The following is a 16142-nucleotide window of genomic DNA, read 5'->3' on the forward strand; positions in this document are numbered from 1 at the left end:
TGGTGCAGCCCCGTCCCTGTGATCAGGGCCCAGCCCGGGCTGCCGCTGGCTCTGGGCTGCTCATACTGTTTCCAGCTGTGGAAGCCGCCTAACCTTTCCCCTATTTCTTCTGGTTTCAGCTCCAAGCCACAGCAATCCTGGCGCCCGTCCCATGTGCGTTTCTCCTTCGAGCAGCAGATGTTGGGAACGCAGCAGGAAAAACCCCTGAGCTGCCTGCTCCAAAGCTCCCCCGCCCGCCCGCCAAGGAGGGGCGAGCTGCAGCTTGTCGCTCTGTGCAGAAAGGCAAAGGGCTTTTTCACCTTCCCAGCCCCCTGCTCCCTGCAGAGTCCCCCCGGGTATCAGAGCTTCAGAGGGCAGGAGCCTAGACCTGGGCAGACTGAGGGCAGGGATGGGGGGTGGCCGTGGCGCTCTGCCTTGGGGAGGGGCTGCACAAGCTGCTTGAAACCACCTGGGAGGGGAGAGGCCTAGATGCGTCAGCAGGCTGGGGCACCGCACAACCCCGGGGCCGAGGGTGGGCCATGTGTGCAGGGCCTTGCTCTAGCTCACCCAGTGTGCACCTGGCACTGTGCCCTCGCAGTGACCCCTCCGGTTCCCACTGAGGCTACTTGGCCACCCTGATCCATGAGGGAGAGCCCAGCAGGGAGTCAGGTCTGCACTCCCAGGCGTGGGCAGCTCGCTGCAGCCACCCAGAGACTTTTTCATATGGCTCCTATTAGGAAAATCTGTAGGAACCCTGCACTTTGCCATGGAGGCCTCAGGCCGCCTGGGCGTGAGCTGGGGAAACGTTCCCCCCTTTCCGCTGACGCGCAGTTGGGGATCTTCTCCCCTCGGTGTGAGAGCAGGGCGCCATGTCCCCTCCCGTCCATGCCTTGGCGAACCCCTGCCCAGCCAAACACAGAGGGATGCTAAAACAACGGGGGAGGTTAAATACCAGGTGCTGGGCAGAGGGAGCGAGAGTCTAGCGTGGCCCCATCACCACAGTGGCCAAGTCCTTCCCCATCTTGCCTGTTAGTAGCTGGGCTGGGCTGAGTCAAGCCCCTGTCCCCCAAGGACTCCAGGTGCCCATGGGCAGAGGGGTTACAGGGATCCGCTGGGTCTGGGAGTGACATACCCAGCCCTGAAGGTCTCTGAGCGCCAGCCTCACAAGGGTCACTGCACAGTGTCTGTGCTGCTAAGGGGCCAGGAGACCCGTGTGCATGCTGGAAATCCTGTGCCTCGGGCCTTGTGCTCAAAGGCAGGTCAGGCTGAAGTCCCAGCCCCTGAGCTGGGCAACAGCAGCCCCTGCCTGCGTACCGCGTGTGGTTTACCCAGGAGCCTGACTGGCCCATGCTGTCAGCTGCCAAGGAGGAGATGGCAGGGCCGCTGGAGAAGAAAGTACCAGGCAGGGACACTGGGGTGGGGGACAGAGGCAGAGCTCTGGACTTTTCTGATCTCATGGAGCGAGGGCTGCAGGGAGGCCCTGCCACCCGCCCCGAGGGAGACGCTGCCCATGGGCATGGCTGTGTGAGAGGAGGGGCTCAGCCAGGCTGGGGAGAAGGACGTGGGGGCAGTCAGGACCCCAGCAGCCAAGCAGGGTTCAGGCTCCAGGCCTGGTAGGGTTGGGTTTGCGGGTGACCCTGGGTTTCCATTGACCCCGCTGGCTTTTCCTCCCCTCTCCGCTGGGCGTGGAAAGTGGATTCTTGTTTTCCCTGGAACCGCAGCTGGGCGCCGAGTGGCCTGGGGAGCCCCGAAGTGGGGCACTGGCCATGCGGGGTGGCCAGGGCTCGGGGTATGGCAGGGCTGGCACTGCCTGGGTCACCTCACTCCACAGCTGGGCACTAGGGCAGCGCCTGGCCCCTGCCCAACCACGGGGCCCCTCTCCCGCGCCAGCTCCTGCCGGGGGCGCGCCCGGCCCCCTCCCGCTCCGGGGCCGCGCAGCTCCTGCCCCGCCCCCGCGCGAGCCCCAGCCCGGCTCCGGCGGCAGCATGTACCTGGCCGGGGCGGCGGCGGCCGCGGCCGCGCTCCTCTGGCTGCAGCGGCTGCTCTGGCCTCACCTGTGGGCGGACGCGCGGTTCCTGCTGCGGGCGCTGCTGTGCCGCCGCCGGGTGCTGCGGGGCGCCGCGGGCTCCAGCCTGGCCCAGCGCTTCGCCGGGCTGGCGCGGGCGGCCCCGGAGCGGCTCTTCCTGCGCTTCGAGGGGCAGCGCGTCAGCTACGGGCAGGCGGCGCGGGCGAGCCGGCGGGTGGCGAACGCGCTGCGCGCCTGGCGCGGCCCCGGGGGGCCCCTGCGGCCCGGCCAGACCGTGGCGCTGCTGGTGGGCAACGAGCCCGGCTTCGTGTGGGCCTGGCTGGGGCTCGCCATGCTGGGGGCCGTGCCCGCCTTCCTGGGCACCGCGCTGCGCCGCGGGGCGCTGCTCCACTGTCTGCGCGGCTGCGGGGCGCGGGCGCTGCTGGTGGCGCGCGGTGAGTGCGGGGCGCACGGGGGTCCCCGGGAGGCGCACGGGGGGGACCCGCGGGGCCGGGGCGCACGGGGGGGACCCGCGGGGCCGGAGGGGCCGGGGCGCACAGGAGTACCCGGGGGCGCACGGGGGGGACCCGCGGGGCCGGGGCGCACGGGTTTACCCGGGGGGCGCACTGGGGGGACCCGCGGGGATGGAGGGGCCAGGGCGCACGAGGGGGGCCCGCGGGGCCGGAGGGGCTGGGGCGCACGGGGGGGACCCGCGGGGCCGGAGGGGCCGGGTCGCACGGGGGGGACCCGCGGGGACGGAGGGGCCAGGGCGCACCTGGGTACCGGGGGGGCGCACGGGGGAAACCCGCGGGGACGGAGGGGCCAGGGCACACGAGGGGGACCCGCGGGGCCGGAGGGGCTGGGGCGCACGGGGAGGACCCGCGGGGACGGAGGGGCCGGGGCGCACGGGAGTACCCAGGGGGGCGCAGGGGGGGGACCCGAGGGGACGGAGGGGCCGGGGCGCACGGGAATAGCCGGGGGGGCGCACGGGGGGGGCCGGAGGGACAGGGGCTCACGGGGATACCCGGGGGGCACACGGAGGGGACCCGCGGGGACAGAGGGGCTGGGGCGCACGGGAGGATGGAGGAACTGGCGAGGGAGGCGGTGGATTGTGTCACTTGATAAACTAGTGTCACCCAAAGGATCATCGGCCCGGACCGGTATGGGAGCGCTGGGACAGGAAACCCCGACCGGTCTGGGGGTTATGGGGAGCAAAGAGCTCCCCCCCCCAGCCACAGGACTTGGCTTCCTGCTGCGACCTACTCGGGGCCCTGGGCAGCTGCCTCTGTGCCCAGCAGCCCAGCTGGGGTACTGGACTGGCTCCTCCCCAATAGCCCTGGGTGTCAGCCCCCCAGCCTCCAACATGGGAGTAACGGGGGCCAGGTTTTGGAGAGAGCCCAGCACGCTGGGTCCCAGGGAGGTCGGCCCTTGGAAATGTCACCCCAGATGAGGGGTGAATGCTGGGTGCTCTGGGGTCCTCTCGGTGCCATGACACTTGGCTCCTGCCGTGGACAGTTTTCGGTAACGAGGGGGGGCGGATGAGGGCCGTGACCCATGAGCCCGGCACCCCTGGCTGTGCTGGGCCTGAGAGGTGGAGCAGGCCGGGTCTCCAGCCAGCGTTTCTGTGAGGCCTTTGGCTCCCAAGTAGAGTCAGTGCTGCTCCCTGTGCGGCCTCCCAAGTTGGGCCCTGAAATCAGCAGGCCCGTGTGAAACCCTTGGCCTGAAAGCTCCTGCCGGCTCTGCTGCCCGTGAACCGACCCCCTGCGGCGGCTCCTTGGCGTGGCTCTGAAAGCCCCAGCTCCTGCGGGGCCAGGTGCTCCGGGCATCGCCCCCAGGGCCTGCGACACCCAGTGGGGTTGGCAGCTCTCTCATGTGTCCGTGGCTCCCCGAAGGCCCCAGATACAGAGGCAGCCTCCTCACTGGTCACCATGGGCAGGGGGCTGGGCCCTGGTGTCTGCACTGCATTGACAGGGCCAGGGCCTATGTGCTGCCATGTTTGCAAAGTCCCAGTGCCATAGGGGACGGGCACTGGCTCTGTCTGTTCAGCACCCAGCCCGACAGGGCCCTGCAACCTCCCTGGGGCCAGACCCGGCTCTGCGGCTCAGTCCAGGCAGAGCCCCGGGGCCAGGCCCGGCTCGACGGCTCGGTCCGGGCAGAGCCCCGGGGCCAGGCCCGGCTCGACGGCTCGGTCCGGGCAGAGCCCCGGGGCCAGGCCCGGCTCGACGGCTCGGTCCGGGCAGAGCCCCGGGGCCAGGCCCGGCTCGGCGGCTCGGTCCGGGCAGCGTCCCGGGGCCAGGCCCGGCTCGACGGCTCGGTCCGGGCAGCGTCCCGGGGCCAGGCCCGGCTCGACGGCTCGGTCCGGGCAGCGTCCTGGGGCCAGGCCCGGCTCGACAGCTCGGTCCGGGCAGAGCCCCGGGGCCAGGCCCGGCTCGACGGCTCGGTCCGGGCAGAGCCCCGGGGCCAGGCCCGGCTCGACGGCTCGGTCCGGGCAACGTCCTGGGGCCAGGCCCGGCTCGGTGGCTCGGTCCAGGCAACGTCCTGGGGCCAGGCCCGGCTCGGTGGCTCGGTCCAGGCAACGTCCTGGGGCCAGGCCCGACTTGGTGGCTCGGTCCGGGCAGCGTCCTGGGGCCAGGCCCGGCTCGGCGGCTCGGTCCAGGCAGCGTCCTGGGGCCAGGCCTGGCTCAGTCCAGGCAACGTCCTGGGGCCAGGCCCGGCTTGGTGGCTCGGTCCGGGCAGCTTCCCGGGGCCAGGCCCAGCTCCATGGCTCAGTTCGGACAGGGCCCTGATCTCGGCTGAAGCCTCTAGTGCTGCCTTGCTATAAGTCTAGGACTTTACAGTGGGTTCTGCTCAGGCCTGGGCAGAGCCAGGCTCTTGTTAACACCAGTTCTGCAAACTCGTTGCCAGGCTGGACTGGAAAAACTTTTTAAAATAAGTTTGAGGCAAGTTTTCCCGTGTGCCCCTCCCACCCTGCACCTCTCCCCTCCCCCGCCAGCTGCAGTGCTGTGGCCATAGGAAGTTTTTCCTGGCAGATGGGACCCAGCCATGTTGTTTCACTTCCTTAAAGCTGAGAGCCCCAAGTGGGTGGAGGTGCAGCCCGGCTCCTTGGACCCAGGGCTGCCCGAGCCCAGCACAGAGCAGGTCCCGAGTGCTGCGCTGACCGTGCTGGGCCTGGGGCTGCTGTGGGTCACTGGCGTCACTTGGTTCGTTAGTGCTCCTGTTCCTGGGGCGCTGGGCATTCTGTGTCTGCAGGGGGCATGGACGGGGGAGGGGAGCTGGTTTTGAGGGGAATTTGGTGCCTGAGGGGCCTGGCCAGGACATACCAGATGAGGGGCGTTGGGATGAGCCGGCCGGGGCAGGGCAGAGTCATGCGGTGTTTGCCTTGGGGCATCACTGGGGGCCATCTGGCATTTGGGTCTGAAATCAGGGCACCCTCCTGACGTTCGAGCTGGGCCAGGAGCAATTGTGTCACCCCTCTGCAGAGCCCCCCCAGCTCGGTTCACATGGACAACTTGAATAACTGTAATTAACACAGCAACATGGCGCTTGGCCCGAGCCACCCTCTGGCATTGCCTAACGAGCTGGAAGTCATCACAGTAATTGCTGCCACTTCAGGGCTTTAACGATGATTTAATTGGTGACAACTCAGCGGGGTGGGGGTGAGGAAGGTGGCCGGATGGGACCGGCTGGGCAAATCTTGCCACGGCTCAGACGGGCATGGACGCTGCCTGGCTGGGAGTTGAGCTCCGTGCCGGGGGACTCATGAGACACGCACGGCTCTTCTGCTGGGGTCAGCCTGGATCCCAACCTCACTCTCCTCAGGGCCAGGAACTGCCAGATCTAGCCAAGACCCAGGCCAAATCCTCAGCTGGTGCAAATCAGCGATGTGCCTTTGGGCCTGCAGTGCACCAGCTGGGGCAGAGGGTTTAGCGGGGAGAAACCTTTGACTCCGGCCTGGCCACTACTTCATGGTGCCCTTTTCCGGCCCTCCCCCCATGGCTCATTACTCTCCTTTCCCCTTAACGACGGGGCACCGCAGAGGCCTGTGAATCGGGCATTGTCTGCTGCAGTTATTGGGTGGGGTGAAGGAGGCCCCATCTGGGGCAGCGCCAGCCGGCCATGACTTTGGCACGGGGCTGTGGCCGTCTGGCAGCAGCCCCCTGCGGCCCCCCATGCTGGGTGCTGCACCCCTGGGCGAACAGATGGCCCTGCCCAGGAGCTCATGCCCTCCCCCTCCCCACAGATCTGTATGAAGCTGTGGAGCCCTTGCTGCCCACCCTGCAGGAGCTGGGCATCGTGGTGTGGGTGCTGGGCCCGGGCCCCTGCCCGCCGGGGGTCACCAGCCTGCAGGAGCTGATGGAGGAGTCATCCGAAGAGCCGGTGCCCTCAGACTTATCCACGCCCAAGGACATGATGGACACCTGCCTCTACATCTTCACCTCGGGTACCACAGGTGGGGCCCCACTGCTGCCCCCAGGCACGGGGCTCCCCGCAGGGCAGGGGCTGCGGGTCTGGAGTGAGGGGCATCCGCAGAGCTGGCTGAGGGGGGGCGTTTGGAAAGGGCCTGCCTGGCTCTCTCCGGCGCCTGCTGCCTCCACCCTTTCCCAAGCCCCGAGGTCGTGGGAGCAGGGCCAGGTGCAGGGTCCCGGGGGCTGTCTGTGCCCGCTGCACGCCCCAATGCAGGGCAGCGCCTGGCAAAGCGCAGGGCTCCCTGCTCTGGCTTCTCCCTGGGTCTGGGGAGCTCCTCGGCGTCAGGTGGCTGCGGGGCCGGGATGAACAATGGCAGGTGGCAGGAGGGTGGGGCTGTGGGGCCCCTGGCCCTGCAGCTGTGAGGGGATGGGGAGGTTTAAACGCAGACCACGCCGTGGCATTGCTGCTCGGACTGGCTGCTGAGCAGGGCCTGGGGGGAGCGACTGCTGTGGGGCATCCCGAGGGGTGGGAAGCCAGGGTGTGCCCAGCTCGGGGGCACTCACAGGGGAGCCAGGACCCTGGGCACGGAGTGACCCCCATCTCCCCCCACTGCAGGGCTGCCCAAGGCTGCCCGCATCAGCCACCTTAAGTGCATCATGTGCCTGGGCTTCTACCGCCTGGTGGGGGCCTCCAGCAAGGACGTGATCTACGTGGCGCTGCCCCTGTACCACATGTCGGGCTCACTGCTGGGCATCGTTGGCTGCATCGGGATCGGTGAGCTGGGCAGCAGGGGGCCGTTCTGGGCCTGGGGGTCTGGGCTGCCCCCTGCTGGGGGGGCCTGTCTGTGCCTGGTGGGGGGTCTGATGGGCTGTTCCCGTGCAGGAGAGAGGTGCCAGCGCTGCGGTGGGAGCTCCCAAGAGCGTCCGCTGTGTGTGCAGCGAGGCAGAGACGCAAACGGTGTTGGGAAAGGGACAGATGATAGGTCAGAAATATCACAAGGCCAATAGAGAAATGGTGGGACACCCACGCCAGGAACACGGCCTGCGGGTCAGGTCGGCCCATCTCAGACAAGATACCTTAGAATTGGAGGCGATGCCACGCTCGGGGCTGGAACGACTCCTGTCTGAGCAGCGATGGGACTGCTCAGTCTGGAAAAGAGCCGGCCAAGGCGGGACATGACAGAGGTGCGCGCACGCACGCACACACAAAAACAAACAAACAAACAAACAAAAACTTCTTCACAGAACACAGTCAGCTGGTGGAATGCGCCACCGGGGATGCTGGAAAGGCCAAAAGTATAACTGGGTTCAAAAAAGAAGATAAGCTCATGGAGGATGATCATATTGGTCCCTTCTGACCTATGAGTCTATGAGGTTACGTCCACCAATGGCTGTTCGCCAGGATGAGCACGAACGTAACCGCCTGCTCTGGGTGTCCCTAAACCACCAACTGCCTCCAGAGACACCCCCGCTGTTCAGGCTGCATGGCCCAGCAGGGATGCGACCGCCTGCTCTGGGTGTCCCTAAACCACCAACTGCCTCCAGAGACACCCCCGCTGCTCAGGCTGCCCGGCCCAGCAGGGATGCGACCGCCTGCTCTGGGTGTCCCTAAACCACCAACTGCCAGAGGCGGGGGCTGGCTGGCAGCTGGGTCACTCAAAACTCGGCCTGATCTCTTCGTCTCTCTTCGTCCCTCTGATGCCCCTGGCACCGGCCACTGGCAGGGGATGGGGCTCTGGGCACCTGGACCATCAGTCTGACCCCGTCTGGTCGCTCAGATGTTCTTAAGCTTTTGAGGCTCATATTCCAACAAGAAGTGGGGGCCCACCTGGGCCAGGGGGACGGTGCTGCAGCTGTTAGAAGTGAGGCCACTGAGCTCAGCGTATCCATCCCTGGCTGCCTTGGGATCCGCAGGGCGCCAGACCCCACAGGTCACCATAGAGGCATCAGTGACGCTTTGCCTGTCCCAGGGCGCTAGGCTCCTCGCCAGGGAGGTGGGGTACAGACATCCAGAGAGGCTGGGACTCCGTACCAGAGCTGGAGATAGAACCCAGGAGTCCTGGATCCCAGCCCCTCCCCCTGCCCTACCCCACTAGAGCCCACTCCCCTCCCAGAGCTGGAATAGAACCCAGGAGTCCTGGCTTCCTTGGCCCGGTGTCGCTGTGGCCTGAGTGGGGAGGGTTGGCACGCCCGGCCCGTGGTTATGCAGGGCCTTGGGGCAGCTCTCTGAGGACGCTCTCCCCACCAGGTGCTACATGTGTGCTGAAGAGGAAGTTCTCAGCCAGCCAGTTCTGGGGCGACTGCCAGCACTACGGGGTGACCGTGTTCCAGTACATCGGGGAGCTGTGCCGCTACCTCGTCAACCAGCCCAAGGTCAGCACTGGGAGCTGGGGGGCCATGCGGTGCCGGGGGCAGGGACCGGGGGCCCCCTGCTGGGACTTGTACTCAGTTCCCTCTGGGCTGCCCCCTGAGCACGGCCTGGTGCGCCCCAGCCCTGGGGTGGAACGGGGCAGCTGGTCTGCGCAGGGCAGCGGGATGCCCAGAGCTGCGGGCACCATATGAGCACAAACCCTCCTCCCCACTGGGGCCCATGTGGGGAAACTGAGGCATGGCAGTGACAGGGCCAGGAATAGACCCTTGCGCAGGCAGCAGGGTGGGAGCCAGGACACCTGGGTTCTCTCTCAGGCTCTGGGAGGGGAGTAGGGGCTGGGAGCCAGGACTCCTGGGTTCTCTCCCCGGCTCAGGGAGAGGAGTGGGGGCTGGTGAGTTAGAGCGGCTGGGAGCCAGGACTCCTGGGTTTTCTTCCCAGCTCTGGGAGGGCAGTGGGGGCTGGTGGGTTAGAACAGGGGGGGCTGGGAGCCAGGACTCCTGGGTTCTCTCCCCGGCTCTGGGAGGGGAGGGGGCTCCAGAGGTTAGAGCAGGGGGCTGGAAGCACGATACTGAACAGGTACAGACCCTGCACTAACCTCTGCTCTGGGGGGGACGATCCCACACTCACCCAGAGCCTCCGCTCCAGGGAGAAGGGCAGCGGGAGCATGGCCTGCGCCTGGCTGTGGGCAGTGGGCTGCGGCCCGACGTCTGGCGCGAATTCCTGCGGCGCTTCGGCAACGTCCGCATTGTGGAGACCTACGGCATGACCGAGGGCAACGTCACCTTCTTCAACTACACCAGCACCCTGGGGGCTGTCGGCCGCGGCAGCTTCCTCTACAAGGTGAGCGGGGCTGGGCCATCGCTGGGTGGGGGCTGCGGGTTGGGAGTGAGGGGCACTGGCCGGGCATGGAGGGTGGCTGTGGGTCGGGAGTGAGGGGCACCGGCCGGGCATGGAGGGTAGCTGCGGGTCGGGAGTGAGGGGCACCGGCCGGGCATGGAGGGTGGCTGTGGGTCGGGAGTGAGGGGCACCGGCCGGGCATGGAGGGTGGCTGTGGGTCGGGAGTGAGGGGCACCGGCTGGGCATGGAGGGTGGCTGCGAGTTGGGAGTGAGGGGCACTGGCCGGGCATGGAGGGTGGCTGTGGGTCGGGAGTGAGGGGCACCGGCTGGGCATGGAGGGTGGCTGTGGGTCAGGAGTGAGGGGCACCGGCCGGGCATGGAGGGTGGCTGTGGGTCGGGAGTGAGGGGCACCGGCTGGGCATGGAGGGTGGCTGTGGGTCGGGAGTGAGGGGCACCGGCTGGGCATGGAGGGTGGCTGCGGGTCGGGAGTGAGGGGCACCGGCCGGGCATGGAGGGTGGCTGCGAGTTGGGAGTGAGGGGCACTGGCCGGGCATGGAGGGTGGCTGTGGGTCGGGAGTGAGGGGCACCGGCCGGGCATGGAGGGTGGCTGTGGGTCGGGAGTGAGGGGCACCGGCCGGGCATGGAGGGTGGCTGCGGGTTGGGAGTGAGGGGCAGCGCTGGGCGGGGGCTGCAGGTCGGGAGTGAGGAGCACCAGCCGGGCATGGAGGGGGACAGTGTATGGGGGGGGTCTCTGACTCTGCACCTCTTGCAGCTCTTCTGCCCCTTCGAGCTGGTGCGCTACGACGTGCTGCAGGGGGCACCGGTGCGGGACGCGGCCGGGTGGTGCCAGCGGGTCGGCCCAGGTGAGCGGCAGGGGCTGGCTGGAGGGGGGGACCTGGCCTGCTGAGGCCCCGGCTCACCGCTGCCCCCCACAGGTGAGACGGGGCTGCTGATCGCGCCAGTGACCCCCAAGAACCCCTTCCTGGGCTACGCGGGGGGCAGGGAGCTCTCGGAGCACAAGCTGCTGCGTGGGGTCTTCACCGAGGGAGATGCCTACTTCAACACAGGCGACCTCATGGCCCAGGACGCCGCCGACTTTGTGTATTTCCGGGACCGTACCGGGGACACCTACAGGTACCAGAATCACAGGGACACCCCCCCCCCCCGGCGTCCAGAGACAGCCCCCCGGGCAGCCCCAGACACCCCCTGGGCAGCGAGCCCCCCTGTGCCATCCACACACACACTTACAGAGCACCCAGCCCCCCCCGTGACATCCAGATCCCCCCAGGACAGCCCCAGACCCCCCCCCCAGGGCAGCCAGCCCCCCTGTGCCATCCACACACACACAGGGCACCCAGCCACCCCGTGACATCCAGATTCCCCCAGGGCAGCCCCAGACCCCCCCCCCCCAGGGCAGCCAGCCCCCTGTGCCATCCAGACCCCCCTGGTTAGCCAGCCCCCCATGCCATCCAGACACCCTCCCCGGGCAGCCCCAGACACCCCCTGGGCAGCAAGCCCCCCTGTGCCATCCAGACACCCCCTGGGCAGCTGGGCTCCCCTCTATGCCATCCAGACCCCCCCCTGGGCAGCCAGCCCCTCTATGCCATCCAGACCCCCCCTGGGCAGCCAGCCCCCCTGTGCCATCCAGACACCCCCGGGCAGCCACCCTCCCATGCCATCCAGACACCCTTCCTGGGCAGCCCCAGAGACACCCCCCCAGGGCAGCCAGCCCCCACCCCTGGTGCCATCCAGACACACGCCCCGGGCAGCCCCAGAGAAACCCCCCCAGGGCAGCCAGCCCCCCCGTGCCATGCAGACACCCCCCAGGCAGCCCCCCCATGCCATCCAGACACCCCCTGGGCAGCTGGGCTCCCCTCTATGCCATCCAGACCCCCCCTGGGCAGCCAGCCCCCCTGTGCCATCCAGACACCCCCGGTCATTCACCCTCCCATGCCATTCAGACACCCCCCCAGGGCAGCCAGCCCCCACCCCCGGTGCCATCCAGACGCCCTCCCCGGGCAGCCCCAGAGACACCCCCTCAGGGCAGCCAGCCCCCACCCCCGGTGCCATCCAGACACACGCCCCGGGCAGCCAGCCCCCCCCGGGCAGCCCCAGACACCCCACCCAGGCAGCCAGCCCCCCGTGCCATCCAGCCCCTGCCCCCCCCCCCCCCCGAGAGCCACCTGCAGGTGCAGTTTGGGGAGCCCTTTGCAGGGCTCTGCACAACTGGAGCCCGGGAACCAGCCCCTCAAAGGGCAGGGCTCAGAGCCGCTGGTGTTTGTCACTCTGGGGCCTGACCAGGCTGCTGGGTTCGGCCTTGAGTGCAGGGGCCGGGCCCGGGCGGGCCCAGAACCGGGCCCGGCAGGTCCGTGTGCTTCTCCCGTGGCCACCTGCCCATCCCCCCGCGGGGGTCCCGCAGAGCCAGGGGTCGGGGCTTGGCCAGGGCTCGGGGGCTCGGGCTCTGCCCTGCTCAGGTCACGTTTGCCCCCAGGTGGAAAGGTGAGAACGTCGCGACGACGGAGGTGGCCGAGGCCCTGGCCGCGCTGGACTCGCTGCAGGAAGTCAATGTCTACGGGGTCGCCGTGCCAGGTACCCCCCCCCCGGCCGCCCCGGCCCCTGCAGGCAGCTGCCAGGGGCTCCCCAGGAAAACGGGAAGCTGAGGCGGGGCGGGGCGGGGGGTACAGCTGCCTCCTGGAGCCCAGTGGGAGAATGTCGGGGGGGGAGGTTCTCTCCATTCTGTCTCCTCCCCCGACCCAGGGGAGTCTGTGCCCCCCCCCGACCGGTGTTCAGTGCTCCCCCTCTCCCCCAGGGTACGAGGGCCGTGCTGGGATGGCCGCCATTGTCCTGCGGCCAGGCTGCAAGCTGGATGGGGCGCAGCTGTACAGCCACGTGGTGGAGTTCCTGCCCCCCTATGCCCGGCCCCGCTTCCTGAGAGTGCAGGTAACACCCGCTGGGCACCGAGGCCATGGGGGGTGCAAACACTGCCAGCCTCCCCATCAAAGGCTTGGAAATGACACCCTGGGGAAAGATGCAGCTGCCTCTGGGGTGGGTAGAGGTGGCTGTTTATACAGGGATCCCTCACCTGGGTCTGAGATGCAGCTGACTCTGGGATGGGGCGTGAGGGCTGTTTGGGACAGGAAGTGACAAACATCCCAAATCCAGGGGAAGCTGCAGGAGTCACCTCATTAAAGCCCCAGACAACACATAGCAACTGCCCTCCCACCCCGAATTGCCAGAGTGCCCCCCGACCCCCAGGGGGCACCCAGCACAGCAGCTCGGGCCAGTGGAGCTGGGGGGAGGCAGATTCTGGCAGCTTAAAGGTCCAGGAATCCAGACCGGGAGGTGTCAGCCAGCAGGAGCCCCCAGCCTCTGACACCTGCACCCAGGAGCTCTGCCCCCACCCCGACCGAGCTCTGACGCGTCTCCCCGGCAGGACCACCTGGAGACGACACAGACCTTCAAGCAGCACAAGGTGCGTCTGGCCAGCGAGGGCTGTGACCCCACGCGCCTCCCGGACCCGCTGTACCTGCTGGACGACGCCTCAGAGGCCTACGTGCCCCTGACCCCGCGGCTCTGGGAAGGCGTCGTCTCGGGGGCTGTCCGGATATAATCCCCCTACCCCACCTGCCTTGGGCTCCCTCCAGCTGGGGGTCACCTGGGGAGACTACGAGTCCCAGCATGCACAGCTCAGCCCCATTGCATGCTGGGAGCTGTAGTCTCTGGGTGCTGGGGCAGCTGAACTGATGGCCAAGGGCTCTGGGGTGCTGCCTGCCCCGGGGCGGGAGCTGGGGGATGAACAGGGCTCAGTGCCTGCAGGTTTTTTGCCCACGCTGCAGCCCCTGGTCCTTCCAGCTCCCTCCCCACTGCGCCCCATGTGTCACCCCCCACACTTCCTGGCCCCCACTCCCCTGCGCACACCCCACTCCTCTGCCCCAGGGGGCTGGAAGCCGGGAGCTCAGCCGTCTCGTCCTGGCTCACCTGTGCCTGTCTCCAGCAGGGCGGTGGTATGGGATGTGCTGGGCTGTGTCCTGCATCCCCCCTCCCTGCACTTGGGGGCAGCTCCCCCCCTCACAGGACCTCAGCTCCGGACGGGCTCCGTGCCCTGGGCGTTGGGGCCAAGAGAGCTGCCTGCGTGCCGCAGGGTCACGCAGTGGGTGGTAGGGTGGGGGGGAGTCCAGGGAGCTGGATTCAAATCCTGGATCCACCACAACTTGAGGTGGCCTTGGGCTGGCCCCTGAGCTCCCAGCCGGGTCTCAAGGACAACGGCCCTGCCTCCCAGGCCTGGGTCTGTCTGGGTTGTTCCGAGTGCGAGATGGGCAGGCAGGGCCCGACCCTGGCTGCAGCCTGGCCAGTGTCCGAGGAGTCAGTGGCTGTCCTTTGCCCCGGGGGGTGGGGAGGGAGGTATGGGGGGGGGAGTTTGTACTTTTTATACCTTTTGGCAAATAAAACGTTTTTAGCGAAGAGTATTGCTGTCTTGTGCCCCCCCCCCCGCCCCTGGAGCTGGGAGCCCCCCTGGCCCCCCAGCATCTCCCCCTGGCACTGGGGTGCTCTGACCCCACCGCTGTGGCTGGGCAGCCTGGGGTGCTCAGTTCTGCAGGGTTCATCCACTGGGGGATCGGTTTAGGGGCCCGGGGGCTGCCCCAAGAAGGGGGATACACAGGAACGGCCCAGGCAAAGCCCAGAGCCTCTTCCCGGGCACCTGCACCTCCCCCCTTGGCCTCCGGGCTCTGGCCTTGGCCTTGTGGGGCAGGACAGGCAGGTCCCCTCCCTCCCACCACGTTCCAGGGACCCACCTGCGCATTGAATCTGCCCTGGGCTGGCCCCTGGCAGTCGGTTGCACCCTGGTCCATGGGGCACAGTCCCCTCCCCCAGCGCCCAGGCAGCCTGATAGACACAAGGGCAGGGTCCTGCCAGGGCCCCACTAGGGCTCCGTGGAGCCCCTCAGCCCCTGCATATGCACTGGGCCTCCCGGCTGGGTCCACCCTGTGGGACTCTCTGCCACTGGAGACAGGAATGAGCCAAGGCCATGTGGCCCTCGGACCTTGGCCAGCCCCAGGTTACCCCCGAGCATGTCCCCCTGCCCCCTTCCACTGCCCCAGCTGCTTGGACTCCTGCAGGCTGGCGGTGTCTCCAGGCCGGGTACCCCGATATTCTATGGCCAGACGGAGGCCTCTCCCCTGAAAACCCCAATGGGAGGGGAGCCGAGGAAGAAGACACCCCCCGCCCCAAGGTTAAAGCTGCTGGTATGAGCCCCGCTGTGCCCAAGGGAGGGAAGAGGAACCTGCCCCTTGACCTGAGCTCAGCGGCCTGGGGGGTCCCTGCTCGCCCCCCAGAACATCTTATTCAAATGCTGCCCCGCCCACACGCCATCCCCAGGATCTGTGCCCCAGGCTGGCTAAGTCCCCTGATTTCAACCCAACCTGCGAAGTGGGGTCAGGTTTGCTGGGTCTGGGATATCGGGGCAGCGGGGCGGGAGTGAGGGGCTCCCCAAACCCCCAAACGGCGCCTGCTCCAGCGGCAGCACTTAATGTAGGTCCTACCTATAAACAAAGTGGGCGGAGGGGGTAAAACAGGGAGCCGGGGGTGGGATGATCCCCCCTCCCACGCACACCCCCCGCCCTGCTTCCCAGAAGCCAGGGTGAGGGGCACAGGGAGGGGGCGGGGCTGGAGCGAGAGGGCGGTGGGCAGCCCGCTCCCCCCCTCACCATAAAGGGGCCAGCGGCCCCCTGCGCCCCTTTGTCTGCGGAGAATGGAGCCGACAGCCTGTGAAAGTGACCCCGTGAATGGGGCGCGGATGGGGGGGGCGTCTCCCTGGGTAACCGCGGGGGCTCGGAGTGCAGCTAATGCGCGGGTGGGGGACAGCGGCTCCCTGAGCCCAAGCTGCTGGCGAGGGGGGCAGGATCTCGTGGGGGGGGAGGCTCAGGGCCGGGGGGGGCAGACCCAGCTTTTAATGGGGGGCAGAGACGCTGGGCCTGGTTCATTGAGAGAAACGCCTCCCCCCGCCCCCCGGCCCGGATTTCCGGGGTGCCCCCCCCCCCCATGCCGGACCCTGGGTGAGGAGCTGAGCTGGGATCAAGGGTTTGAGCTGAGATTTGTGTCAAATCCACTGGAGCCCCCGCCGGCCAGGCACAGAACCCAGGAGTCCTGCCCTCACCAGCCTAGCTAGGACTGAGTGCCCCCCCCCCCTCCCCCGGTCCTGCAAACCGGCCTGGAGCCGCTGGTGGCCGGGCAGACGGAGGGGCTCGGCCCGGCCCCTTTCACCCCCCGGGGTAAGCAGCGCCTGGGCGGCCCATGGCCCGGGGAGCGCGCGGGTGGGGCTGGTGGTCGCTGGCTGCCTGGAGCTGTGGGGGGGGGGCGGTCACAGGCCCCCCCGGCAGCCCCTCTCCAGGCCAGGGCAGATTTCAGCACCTGGGACAGCGGCCCTGCCGGGTCTCTCTCGCCAGCGCCCCTCACCTGCGCGCCAGGGCTGCAGCGGGGCCCCGCGGGCAGGATGCGCCCCCTCAGCCCCCAGCGGAACCGGGACCCCCGGCGGATGGAGCTGTCC

The 16142-nt window shown here is 68.4% G+C and overlaps 2 protein-coding genes across 2 annotated transcripts in view; both read left to right on the plus strand.

Annotated features, from left to right (window-relative positions):
* INTS3 (integrator complex subunit 3) overlaps window positions 1-345 on the plus strand; it is a 66248-nt gene extending 65903 nt beyond the window's left edge. Inside the window, exon 31 of the transcript XR_007770603.1 lies at window positions 120-345. The gene's annotated coding sequence lies outside the window, so the exon portion shown is untranslated. The remainder of the gene's footprint in view (window positions 1-119) is intronic.
* Window positions 346-1964: 1619 nt separating this feature from the next.
* SLC27A3 (solute carrier family 27 member 3) lies at window positions 1965-13996 on the plus strand. The gene is made up of 10 exons (XM_050930716.1): window positions 1965-2439; window positions 6225-6434; window positions 7007-7165; window positions 8639-8763; window positions 9407-9601; window positions 10371-10461; window positions 10534-10732; window positions 12090-12187; window positions 12408-12538; window positions 13032-13996. Exons 1-10 carry the CDS (start codon window positions 1965-1967, stop codon window positions 13206-13208), a joined length of 1860 nt encoding a protein of 619 aa, XP_050786673.1. The 3' UTR covers window positions 13209-13996.
* The last annotated feature ends 2146 nt before the right edge of the window (window positions 13997-16142 follow it).

This window comes from Gopherus flavomarginatus, chromosome 20 (genome assembly GCF_025201925.1).
Source record: "Gopherus flavomarginatus isolate rGopFla2 chromosome 20, rGopFla2.mat.asm, whole genome shotgun sequence".
Classification (NCBI taxonomy): domain Eukaryota; kingdom Metazoa; phylum Chordata; order Testudines; family Testudinidae; genus Gopherus; species Gopherus flavomarginatus.

What these genes read in the sequence shown, in the direction of transcription:
- SLC27A3 (XM_050930716.1), top strand. Translation starts at nt 1,965, where the DNA reads ATGTACCTGGCCGGGGCGGCGGCGGCCGCGGCCGCGCTCCTCTGGCTG. An exon ending in CGTTGGCTGCATCGGGATCG is followed by an intron (nt 7,166 to 8,638) that starts GTGAGCTGGGCA and finishes TCTCCCCACCAG; the next exon opens with GTGCTACATGTGTGCTGAAG. An exon ending in GTGCCAGCGGGTCGGCCCAG is followed by an intron (nt 10,462 to 10,533) that starts GTGAGCGGCAGG and finishes TGCCCCCCACAG; the next exon opens with GTGAGACGGGGCTGCTGATC.